Source organism: Haemorhous mexicanus, chromosome 23, assembly GCF_027477595.1.
Source record: "Haemorhous mexicanus isolate bHaeMex1 chromosome 23, bHaeMex1.pri, whole genome shotgun sequence".
NCBI classification, from domain to species: domain Eukaryota; kingdom Metazoa; phylum Chordata; class Aves; order Passeriformes; family Fringillidae; genus Haemorhous; species Haemorhous mexicanus.
Window position 1 is genome coordinate 3,668,568 of NC_082363.1, and position 11,810 is coordinate 3,680,377.

The 11,810-nt window shown below is 40.7% G+C and overlaps 2 protein-coding genes across 2 annotated transcripts; both read left to right on the forward strand.

Moving 5' to 3' along the window:
• The first annotated feature begins 197 nt into the window (after nucleotides 1-197).
• On the forward strand, nucleotides 198-5,904 carry LOC132337840 (arylacetamide deacetylase-like 4). The gene is made up of 4 exons (XM_059866777.1): nucleotides 198-483; nucleotides 864-1,080; nucleotides 3,865-3,928; nucleotides 4,249-5,904. The coding sequence occupies exons 1-4, from the start codon at nucleotides 301-303 to the stop codon at nucleotides 5,021-5,023; spliced, it is 1,239 nt and encodes a 412-aa protein (XP_059722760.1). The 5' UTR covers nucleotides 198-300; the 3' UTR covers nucleotides 5,024-5,904.
• Nucleotides 5,905-7,029: 1,125 nt separating this feature from the next.
• Nucleotides 7,030-11,810, forward strand: LOC132337789 (arylacetamide deacetylase-like 4). The gene is made up of 4 exons (XM_059866679.1): nucleotides 7,030-7,466; nucleotides 9,613-9,829; nucleotides 10,208-10,271; nucleotides 11,020-11,810. Exons 1-4 carry the CDS (start codon nucleotides 7,290-7,292, stop codon nucleotides 11,792-11,794), a joined length of 1,233 nt encoding a protein of 410 aa, XP_059722662.1. The 5' UTR covers nucleotides 7,030-7,289; the 3' UTR covers nucleotides 11,795-11,810.

An 11,810-nucleotide genomic window follows, 5' to 3' on the forward strand; every position in this document is an offset into this window, starting at 1 on the left:
TCAAGGCCCCTCTGAATAGCTATTTCTCCTTGTTAGTGAAAAGCTCATAGGAGTAATCACTTCCAGACAGTTTGAATCCCACCTTTTGTAAAGGGTATAAATGAGGCATACAAGTGTTGTGAATAGTATCATTAGCAAAAGAAGGGTGGAGAAAATTGCATTACATTGCATTGCAACATTAATAAACATTTAATTTCTGCATATGAACCGAGCACTCAGTCTTCTGTGAAGACACCTTAGATGCACTTGAAAACAGGGCTTAACCCAGTTTTATAGCATTCACTCCTGTTTTGAAGTGAAATGGCATCCATTTATACAACTTTAGCAATTATAGGAATGTTTTTTATTTCTCCTGTTTTAATACCAGCACTGTTCTGGGGGGTTGTATTATATGATTTTTTCAACTTAGAACTGCCACCTGGAATTGAGCAACCTCTAAAGCTTCGTTTTTTCTACTCCTTGATGATCACAACCATGGTCATGGTAAGTTAAATTTCTTAACCTGGGGATTTCACTTTTGCTTGGGTAGGATATTTGGGAGCAGGAGGAAAATGTGTTACTTAAGGGGGAAAAAAAAAAGAAAAAAGCAATTTATGCTCCTGAAACCTGTAAGCATTGATATATGAATCCAAAACACGGTAAATTAACTCATAAAATTAATATGACTAATCTTAAAAGCTTCTTTAGATTTTTTCAGTCAAACTGCAGCCCCTTTATGCTGGGAAACTGTTTCATATGAAAATTTAAAACAAATACCTAGATGTATCCTGTACATATTGAACTGCATGTACATAGAATAATGCTGTCTGTTCAGAAACAAGCCAACATTACTCCTCTTCTTCCAAATTCTTTCTTGTCAACAGGGAAAGATTTTGGAGAAGCTGGGGATCTGCAGTGATTTAACCATACTGCGAGCAGTGCTCGATGGGATACCTCCATGGAGAGATTCCAAGCTGCTTATCAAAGACCTCACAGTAGATGAGGTACCCTTGAGGATTTATCAGCCCAAAAGGCCCCCCGCTGGCAAAAGAAGAGGAATTCTGTATTTTCATGGAGGCGCTGGCACATTTGGGAGCATTAGTAAGAAATGGGCAAGTTTTATTTTTCAAGTCAAATCCAAACCTTTACATTTTTGCCTTCAGGCATGTGTCAGTCAATGTCTGCCCTGTCCTTCCTTGTGTCATCAGTCTTTGCTCAGTGCAAACTGGAAAGCATTTGTGGAATGAACAGTCTCGTGTTAAAGGGAGTCCCATCTCTGCCTCCTTTGGGCAAGAGATCTGTGATCCAGAAATCCCTCACACTGCTCTCAGCTCTCAGTGAGGGATGCTGCTCTACTAAGACTACCCTATCTTACAGAAAAGATATAATATGGAGCCAAGGAAGGATTTAAATACATTTTAAAAAATCTGTAAATAAATTCCCATTCATACAAACAAGGAATCCAAAGGAAGGAAAATATAAATAACAAAGGAGCAATTTGGGGAAGTTTGATTCTGGCAGAGGGTACTTGATTTCTTTTCCAGAAAGGGAGACAACCCTTGTCTCAGCAGCTGGGAGTTCAGCTCCCTGAGTGCTCAGGATCTTCTGAGCAGCTAAGGCTCCGAGTGCCTTCTCTGCAAGCCAAGGCCCCTAACATGGAAATCTGAACTTCATTCCAGGGGTCAGGCAGTGCAATTTGAGGGGTTTGAATCCTTTACTGTTTCAAAAGGTAGATCTGCACTATACTGGGCTGAATTTCCTGGCATCCTTCAGCCCCGTGCAGGAATCATGACATTACTCCTGTGCCATGGGTTCCCCTCTGCACTGGGGCACAGATAACCCTCCCTGCTGCACTCAGGGCACAGGAGCCTGGGGGGAGTGCCAGGCTCTTGTCTAGGGCTAGTCTGGGTGGCAGTGAGGATTCCAGGGAGGGCAGGCACTCTGTGATCTAAGTGACAGGGGAATTCCTCTCACTGGAAGGAAAAAACACACCACAAGTTGCACAGTGAGACCCTGTTCACGTGGCATGGCTTGATGTAACAGCCATACCTGTACACAGAGAGTGGGACCTGACCTTTGGCTTCAATTCCTTTTGGTGTTTGATGACAGGAAAACAACATGATGACAGGCTTTCAGAAGGCCTTTGGGAATCTCCAGCCTAGGAAGTCTGAAGTCTGCAACCAGCAAATTAGCAGATGCCACACTGAAAAAATCAGTGGACAGATAACTATGGCTTATTCCTCAGAGGGATGTCATACTTCACAAATCCTAGAATTGTTGAATAGTTTGGGTGGAAGGGAACTTAAGTCTCATTTTCATTCCAAGTCCCCACCATGGACAGGGACACCTTCTGCTATTCCAGGTTGCTCCAAGCCCTGTCCTACCTGGCCTTGAACATTTCCAGGGACAAGGCAGCCACAGCTGCTCTGGGCATCCTGGGTCAGGGCTTCACAACCCTCACAGGGAAGAATTTCTTCCTAATATCTAATCGAAACCCACTCTTTATCAGTTTCATCAATTTAAGTTTTTTAAGTCAGCAAATACATGAATAAAGGAGACTGAGTTGCTAAAACCCACTTTGATTTCCAGAAGAGTCTCCTAAAGAGGCTACACACCCATGACACAAGAGGGAAGGTCTTTCATTTGGATTAGAGCTGACTGAAAGACAGAAAAAAGATGGGTTATGGGGAAGTTCCTGTGAGATTCCCATAAGGAGATCTGTACTGGGAGCAATGCAAATCAATTTATTGATTCAATTTATTCAAACAGAAAAGATGGTGCAAGGTGATGTGGTATTAAATCCTCTGAGGGGGATGGCTGAAAAACTGCAGAACGTCTTTATGACAGCAGAGGATCAGACAATAAAATGACAGGAGAAATGGCATGTAGAGAAGTCAAACAGATGAACAGAGCATTCTGACCTTATAAATGAAACAATGGACTCCAAGCTGGAGCAGGAAGGAGCTCTTGGGATATGGTAGGAAGTTACCTGAAATTGTTGACATAGTGCACAGTAGCAGTCAAAAAGCAAACAAGATGCTAGCAATTATAATTAATGCCACTGCAATAAATCCATGGTGTATCTAAATACAGCAGAGTGCTTATAGCTCTGCTTCCCCCTCCTCAAAAATGATAAAGCAGTTCTGGAAAGACTTGGAGAGGATGCCTAGGTGAGAAAAATGCTTCTGGGCAGAGAATATGTGAATGAACTATGACTCTTCAGGCTGCAAAAGGTGCATAAAGACAGGTACACTAAGTGACTATAAAATCATGAGAAGCAAGAGAAGTTAAACAGGGAAGGATTTATCCACCATTTCTTACAGTACAAGAATTCCACCATGTGGAAGCAGTGAATGCCAGGTACAAAAGGAGCAACTAGAAATGGCTCTTCACACCTTTGTAAGCAAGTGAGAGAGCTCCTCTCTGCACAAAGCTGTTATGGTTAAGGTTAAAATCATGAGCTTAACAAGTGGTTTGGGTAATTCACAAAAGAAATGCTAATCAAGGGCCTTAGGTATAAAGATAGCTTCTGTCTCAAAGGAGCACCCTGAGCCTCAAATTCCTGTATGCGCCTTATTCCTGTTTATCCTCAGCTTACACTCTCCTTAGACACCTTTTGTTGACCACCAAGTAAGATGTGAGACCATACCAGACAGATTTCTGGGTTTCCCCAGTATCACAATCCTCACATGCTTGTGTGATGCCCTGAGAGCCACTGGCCAACAGAAAAAGTATAAATGTGTAAAGACCACATTCCATAGCACAGGTTCCTTATCAGTCTCATCTTGCAGTGCCTTCCATGTAGCACATGTTCAGGGATCTGTATTTTCATTTCAAAATATACTTGATTTTCAAATCATCATTTCTGCTAAACTTTCTCTCTAGGAGCCTTTGAAAGAGTATGCCGCTATATGGCGAAAAAATGCAACTCAGTGGTTGTGTCTGTTGGGTAAGTGCTATTTTGCCATAGAAATATTTATGGGAATACAGCTCTCACTTGAAACTCTTCTGAAAAATATGCTGAAAATATTTACTCTTTCAGATCACATCCCTATTTTTCACTTAAACCTTTCATTTCATTTAGAAATGTGTTTATAGGCAAGGTATTCTAAAAGAGCTGTTGCATCATTAGTTTGGCCTTCCAATCTATATTAGTTAAACCCAAATATCATCTTTAAAATTAAGAAAAAAAGTCTGCCTAACTACCACAGCAACTGCAAACAACACAAACTGAATGTTTGTAACTCCACTGACACTTGAACATTTCAGGTACCGTCTGGCTCCTGAACATTCCTACCCAGGGCAATATTTTGACTGTCTCAATGCCACCTTATACTTCATGAGGAATTTAGAAGAGTATCACGTGGATCCTGGTCTCATCATCATTAGTGGTGACAGCTGTGGAGCTAATTTTGCTACGGTTATTTGCCAAATCCTGCTGAATCATAGAGATCTGCCAAAAGTACGTGCTCAGGTCCTGCTTTACCCAGGACTCCAGGGGCTGGATTTCCAATTGCCCTCCTACCAGCAGAATGCTTTTGTCCCCATGTTGACCCGGAAGATGATCATCTACTTCTGTTTTCGTTACCTTAACAAAAAACCCACATATTGGAAAGATGTTCTACAAAACTGCCATGTTCCTGATTGTATGAGACACCAGTATAAAAAATGGATAAGTGCTGACCTCATTCCTGATGAATTTAAGGTTAGAGGCTATGTACCACCAAAACCTGCATCATATAAACCTGAAGTCCATGAAGCTGTCAAAGAAATTTTAGAAATGACATTTTCCCCTCTGTTAGCTGAAGATTCCATTATTTGCCAGCTCCCTGAGTCCTACATTGCAACCTGTGAGTTTGATGTGTTGAGGGATGATGGTCTGTTATACAAGAAGAGACTAGAGGAAAATGGTGTTCAAGTGACCTGGTATCACTGTGAGAATGCCTTCCATGGAATTTTAGCCTTTTTTGGCTATGGGATTTTTTCCTTTTTATCTGGAAATAAGATAATGGACAGTATTGTGAATTATATAAATGGTTTATAGAAGTATTTTTCAGAAGAAAGACAAAAGTCAGGCAGTGTCTATGAATTTATACTTGGCAAGGGTAATAAACACCTTTGATTTATCATTTGGATTTTGACTGCATTTTTTAGTTTCTGATTTCTGCTTCTGTAGTGACTCCCAAACAAATGTTAAGATTATTTGAAGTGCCACCATTCTAGAAAATATTCTTGTAAAAACACACCAATAAGACTGAAGTGAAAAGGCAAGGCACCTAGAACATCCTGTTTCACTAAAACTACAGCAATTCCAGAATCTTTGCATGGCTGGCACACACTGAAGGCAAGAGACAAGAATCTCCATGAAGATACTTCAACAGCTCAGAAATGCTGAAGACAACAACTAAGGTCAGCTTTGGCCCTTTGACAGACAGGAGGTGTTGATGGTATCAGATGGAGAACTCAGCTACTATGAAGTCTTACAGCAGACACTGAAATTGCAGCCATGAATTTAATTTCCAGGTTTAGTCTCTACAAAAACTACACTGCTCCAGAAAATGGGAAGTCAAAAGGAAGGCTCCTGTTCAGAGCAGAAATCCTAAATTGGCACTAGCATGAGTTTGATTTTGTTTGGGATCTGAGAAATGATGTTTCATTTTGAAACTTCATTCTCAAACTGGAATCTCTGAACTTCAATGAGTGTGTGGATGTCAGAGAAGTGCAGAGGTGAGACTTTTCCATAACCCATTTTTCTTTCAAGATTATCTTATGCTCAAGACTACCTGTTCTGCTGTGTTGAAAAAAATCTGAAAATCATGTAAAGAAGGCAGAGAAGCACAATTTTATCTATATTATCACTGTAATGCTATGGTGATTCTGTGATGCTTTCAACAACAACAAAATAAAAAACTAGCACTGCAAATATTCCTGTTATAAGAGTGAGAGTTACATTTGCTAAACACATACTGACTGATGAACCCAAGAGAAATGCCCCTCCCATGGTGAGAGAACAAAACAACACAGGCAGGCAGAGACCACAATCCTGCTGCTTTTACCTGGTCACAGCTGTGCTGTGGTCAGTAATTAACCTACCAAACAATTAGATATAACCACACAACTGTGAAAACACAATACAAACTGAAAGTCCACAAACACCACTGATGGACTGGTTTTTTTCAAATCTGGGCTTCTGCTGATTTTTGAAACAAGATTTCCTTCTACTTCAGAATATTTTATGAAGACCATGTGCCCTATTAAAAACACTCAACTTCCCACTAGAGAAACAATATGAAATTAAATTTTTATAAAGTTTTGTAACTAAAATGACATGGTACTTTCCCCCCATCACTTATAATTTGACTTTACAACAACAACAACAAATAAAAAAAAACCCCAATCCCCCACATTGCTACCTAATAAAGTTAGATTTTTTTACCTCTTCTCTTTCCCCATGAATTTGCAATTTAAATGTTCTGACATCCTAGCTGTTTGAAGAGCTGCAGACTTAGATTCACAATTAATTGATTTGCATCATTTAAAGTACACCTTCTCTACATTAGCACAATCCTACTCCTCAGCAAGAACAAGATAAAGCAGCTTGATTCAGAACTCTTTAATCACTGGCTATCTTAAGTCATTCTCAGCTGTATTTGTTGCACGTAGAGTTACTGAAAGTTACCTGCAACACGGTCACCTAATCATGAATCTAAAGTCAACCTCCTGTGGCTTTTTTAAAGCATGTTCTTCTGTTAGAAGAGAGCACAAATACTAAAAAGAACTGAGCTGGGTAATGACAGAATTTTCTAATGCACCTTTCCAAAGAGCACTGCTGACAATCCCTTTGGCCCTTCTGAGTGACAATCATCTCATGCAGGTTCCCACTCCTGAGGAAATTCTCCAGATAGGTGTTTTATAGTGCCACAAACTCAAAGCACACAAATGCCCTCTGTCCATTTTCCACCTCCAACTAGTTTGATAGTAATGCAGGTCATTCCTAACACCCTTCTCCCAGCTAAGCACTGGTTTCTTGCAAAAATTCCAAAATGCTGCTGGCATAGATCTACTGACAAATCAAGGACTTTGACCTTCTTTCCCCCCATTCCTGTTATCTTGTGTAAGATAACAGGAATGGGGGTAAAGAAAGTGGGAGAGGGAAAGATACCTGCTAATGTATTTGTGAAAGGGGGGAGAAAGGTTTTTACTGGAGCAAACAAAGAACAGGAAGATTAACAAAGAATCAGGAAGTAACAAGACAAATATATATTGGAAAGTCAAATCAAAGACATGTCAGATCACTGCAGTTCAGCAACATGGCAGTTGTACTCACAGTGCTGGTGTTATTCTTAGTTGGTTTTCTTGCTTCATTTATATTGTTGGTCATAGGGGCAATTAATTTTGATTTCTCCAACTCAGAAATTCCTCCTGGAGTGACTCAGCCTGCAAAGCTCAGAATCATTCATATAATTTTAATATGCACAGCCGTGGTGGTAAGTGAACGTGGTGTGATTTTGGGGGGAAGAACAGACAACCTGTAGATTTTAAACTTACTACTGTGCTAGAAGCCTGCATGGAATTAGGTTCCAGAGAGCAAAGCAGGGCATTGCTGTCATGCTGCATGTTTTATTGAGCTGAGTGTTGCCAAAGAAACTTTTGCCAGACTTCTGAGACTGCACTCCTCTAACCCAGTCCTGCCCAGCTCTATCTTAGGCGGTACCTAAATGCTGCCTTAACACAAGTGTGTAAAAGTCTGACTGTGCTTCTGCCCTGACTTGAGCTGACCTAGCAATCATTTGATTTATAATGTTTATCCACGTTGGATCATTTGTATTTCCATTCTTGGCTCAGACTATACCACATGTCTCTGGCCCGTGCTTCCAAGCTTTTTGTGGGCATGGGGATGAGAATTCTGTATTTATTGTGAATATGAAGTGAGAAGCTGAACATTTCAGAACTGGCCTTGGGAAGGACAAGTTTCTGTCACACATGTGACAAAATTAGGTAACGTTGTCCAAGAGGAGCTGAAGGAATTCTTCTCCCCAAAGCACATTTATATAACTCCTGCAGCAACTAAGCAGGATTGCCTGATGGGAATGAGGGGCTCTGACCAGCCCATCTTCTCCAGGTGAAGCAGCTTGGAAATGTGTGGGAAGGTAATCAGTCTCCAAGAGCAGCACTCAGCATCTGGTGAGCTCTGCTGACAGAGGAGCTCACTGAATCACAGGTATTTCTATGTAATGATAGGTGTAGAGATGCTCTGATGAGACATGGCATTAGACAGGAGGTAACAGAGGTTGTGCATATATTTACTAAATTAATTTAATGGAATATCTGCAAAGAGATACAAGCTATTTAAAATTTAAAATGGAAAACAAAGAGAAAAAAAATCTGTCAGAAATATTCTGTCAGAAATAGATTATGGTCAACCATAGTAAAGAATTCTAGATATATGTATTCTCATGCTTTGGCTGCACAGAAGTTGTAATTAGAAAGAGATTACATCACTTAAACAGCTGGAAAAGCCAGTTCTCTTTTAATCATCAATCCACTGCCCACCATAAACCAGCATTGTATGCTGCAATGTAAGCAACACAGGGTGAAAGAAAACAAACAAGTTGAATGTAAAAGTTAAAATATCCTTGGTATTGTTCCATTCCTGCTTGGAAAACAGCAAATACAAAAGAAGAAATCATTTTATCATACAACTGGAGACACTAAGACTAGTTTCTGTGAAAAATTAAAATCACTACCTTGCAAAATGTCTTGGTTTCTTCAAGAAATCTTTCCTCAAGATCAGGCATGGAGAATATTATAAATATCTGTAATCGCTGAAAAAAAAAGGCCTTTTGTAGATAAATATTTTGGGAGTTATGACACTACTGACAATCCATGCAAATGTGGCTGGCTAATAAGATATATTCATAACAGAATCTTGAGTAATATGAACTTGGTCCAAATATTCCTAAGGACCAAAGTACAGACTGGCATGGCTGAACAATGCATTTCAAAACAGAAGATATGCCTTTTATTTATGCAAAGTTACGTTGGAGCACTAGGTCTGATTTGTATTAATTGTCTGGTATCTGGCATGAATATCCCTATAGCACAGAGAATGAAGAGAAGTTCATTCCTACTGAATATGTCAGGATCTTCTTGTCAGTGCATGACACACATCAGTGCGACCTAGGAAATGGATCAAAAAGCAATTATCAAATATATTCTTAACTTAGTCAACTCTACTTTGGGCAAGTGTCTGTACCATGAAAATCAGCACCAGAATGATCATATTTGCTATGTTTCCACATCATCTGGGGGGGAAGGATAGAATAACCAGTGAAAACCAAACTTGCTTTCAAAGCTAGGTAAAGGACCTGCTGAGGAAGCAGAGGATTCTATCTCACCAGTCTGTTAATGTTGCATTGTTTGGGGTTCTGTTCTTTGTTCATGTAACTCTATAACCCCTCCTGATGCTGCTGTTCAGTTTTCTCCTATACCTGTACAACTATTCCATTAGTTCATTACTGCCCTAAAACCCCATGACTTAGGCACTGTGAGTTTACTGTCCACACAGTTCCTTTCCTTTGGAAAACACAGGGTCTCTTGAGTGAGCTCTCTGTTCTCTTTGCCTTTGAACAGGGAAAGATTTTGGAAAACTTTGGCATCTGCACTCAGGTGAGCTTTGTGCGGTACATACAAGGAAGAAAAACTCTGGGGGCGGACCCAAAGCTCTTCATCAAGGACCTGTGGTTTGAGAAAGTGCCTGTAAGGATTTACCAGCCTAAGGCTCCATCTGCCAGCCAAAGGAGAGGAGTTGTGTTTTTTCATGGAGGAGGATGGGTATTTGGAAGTCTTGGTAAGATATCTACCAGAAATATTTCAGTTAAAGAAATACATGTTTCATAAAAAATAAAGTTGGTTGTTTCTTGATCTGTAGCAGTTGCAAACTTTGAATATAACCACAGGTTCAATCTCGTAATTCTTGCTGCCAGAAGAAGGCATCTGCCGTGGATTGCGTGATTTTTCTTACAGGACAATGAAATAAGGGGAAAAAAATACTGAAATAGGAAGATGAGGAGGTACAAAAGAACTGAGGAGCTTTGTAGGAAGCAGCAGGGAAAAGTAGAGAGCATTTCCTTCTTGCAATTCTTTGATTTCTCCAATAGATAACATCTCTTCTCTGGAGATAAAATGCAGCCCAACCTAAACCCAAACCCCACCAAATCTCTTTCAGAGACCCATGAAGAGCTGTGCCGCTTCATTGCCAGAGAGAGTGAATCTGTGGTTGTATCTGTGGGGTGAGTCTTTGCTCATGCTGATTCTGAGAGATTATTTCCTATAGTGTAAATATCACCTCCTGTCCTCTCAGTCACAGCAAGAATCTTCCTCAGATAAATGTGTCTGTGGGATTTCTCAAGTATGTGATTTACAACTTCATTTGCTGTTGCTTGGAGACACTGAAGACTCATTTGGGCTGTTTTCACTGTCTGATTACATCACAAATTACACTTTGGGATATCTAGCTGGAAAATGAAGTTTTGAATGAATATTTTCAAGTTCCAAACTCAAAACTGATTGTAAATAGATTGTGAGCTATGTGATCTCCTTAACACTTATTCAAGGAAAGCCTGCTTGATACTTAAGAGAAGCACATTGTGAATGACAAGCTAATACATTATCAAAAGACTGGCAGAATAGTTCAGATTACAGGGATTTGTAACATAATTTACGTAACAAAGATACAAGCTAGAAGTCATTTGTGTCCAACCCATGAAAAACTGAAGCAAAAGTAACTAAATTATTGTCAATAAAACCTACATTTAGTTAGCAGCTGAGTATTCCAGTGTTGTTAAAGACCTAAGAGACACCATAAACAGATGATATCACAACAAAATAATCTGCACCACCTAATCTTATTGATGGTAATCCTATGGAGACAATTAAAACTCTGCAGAAATCAGGGTGTTCCTGGTTGCAGGAACCAGGACTTTAGCAATACATTTAAAACTGACATTTCCTTCTGTTACACTTGTCTCTGTGTCGCAGGTACCGTCTGGCCCCTGAGCACAAGTACCCCGCTGCCTACGAAGACTGTCTGAGCGCCAGCCAGCACTTCCTGCAGCACCTGCAGCACTACGGCGTGGATCCTGCCCGGGTCACTGTCTGTGGGGACAGTGCTGGGGGCAACCTGGCAGCTGCTGTGAGCCAGACCCTGGCAGGCAGGTCAGACCTCCCCAGACTCCGTGCTCAGATCCTCATCTACCCAGGCCTTCAGGCCCTGGACTTCAATTTACCATCCTACCAACAGAATCGGGGAGTCCCTCTGCTCTTCCGGGAACGAGCTGCTTTCTACATGCTGCAGTATCTAAATGGAAACGCAGCAAAACTGGAAGAGGTCTTGGAAGGTTCCCATATTCCTCCAGATATTAAACTAAAATATCAAAAGTGGGTGAGTCCAGACAACATCCCTGAGGAATTTAAGGTCAGAGGCTACAAACCACGTGTGCTACTTGACTGCACAACTGAAGTTTTTGAGACACTGAAGAGATTCTGTGAGCCCACGCTGTGCCCACTGCTGGCTGAAGACACAATCATCCAGCAGCTGCCAGAATCTTTCATCCTGACCTGCGAGTACGACGTGCTGCGGGACGATGGCTTGTTGTACAAGAAGAGGCTGGAGGACAACGGGGTTCGAGTGACCTGGTACCACCTTGAGGATGGATTCCATGGGATCCTAAACCTGTTTAATAGTAACTGGTTGTCATTTCCATCTGGAAAAAGGGGCCTTGACAGCATTGTGAATTTTCTAAGAAGCTTATAGCAACATTTTTCTTTGT

Coding starts and splice junctions, on each gene's coding strand:
- LOC132337840 (XM_059866777.1), top strand. CDS start 301: ATGGCATCCATTTATACAACTTTAGCAATTATAGGAATGTTTTTTATT. Junction 1,081..3,864: donor TGGCACATTTGGGAGCATTA/GTAAGAAATGGG, acceptor CTTTCTCTCTAG/GAGCCTTTGAAAGAGTATGC. Junction 3,929..4,248: donor TCAGTGGTTGTGTCTGTTGG/GTAAGTGCTATT, acceptor TGAACATTTCAG/GTACCGTCTGGCTCCTGAAC.
- LOC132337789 (XM_059866679.1), top strand. CDS start 7,290: ATGGCAGTTGTACTCACAGTGCTGGTGTTATTCTTAGTTGGTTTTCTT. Junction 9,830..10,207: donor ATGGGTATTTGGAAGTCTTG/GTAAGATATCTA, acceptor AATCTCTTTCAG/AGACCCATGAAGAGCTGTGC. Junction 10,272..11,019: donor TCTGTGGTTGTATCTGTGGG/GTGAGTCTTTGC, acceptor TCTGTGTCGCAG/GTACCGTCTGGCCCCTGAGC.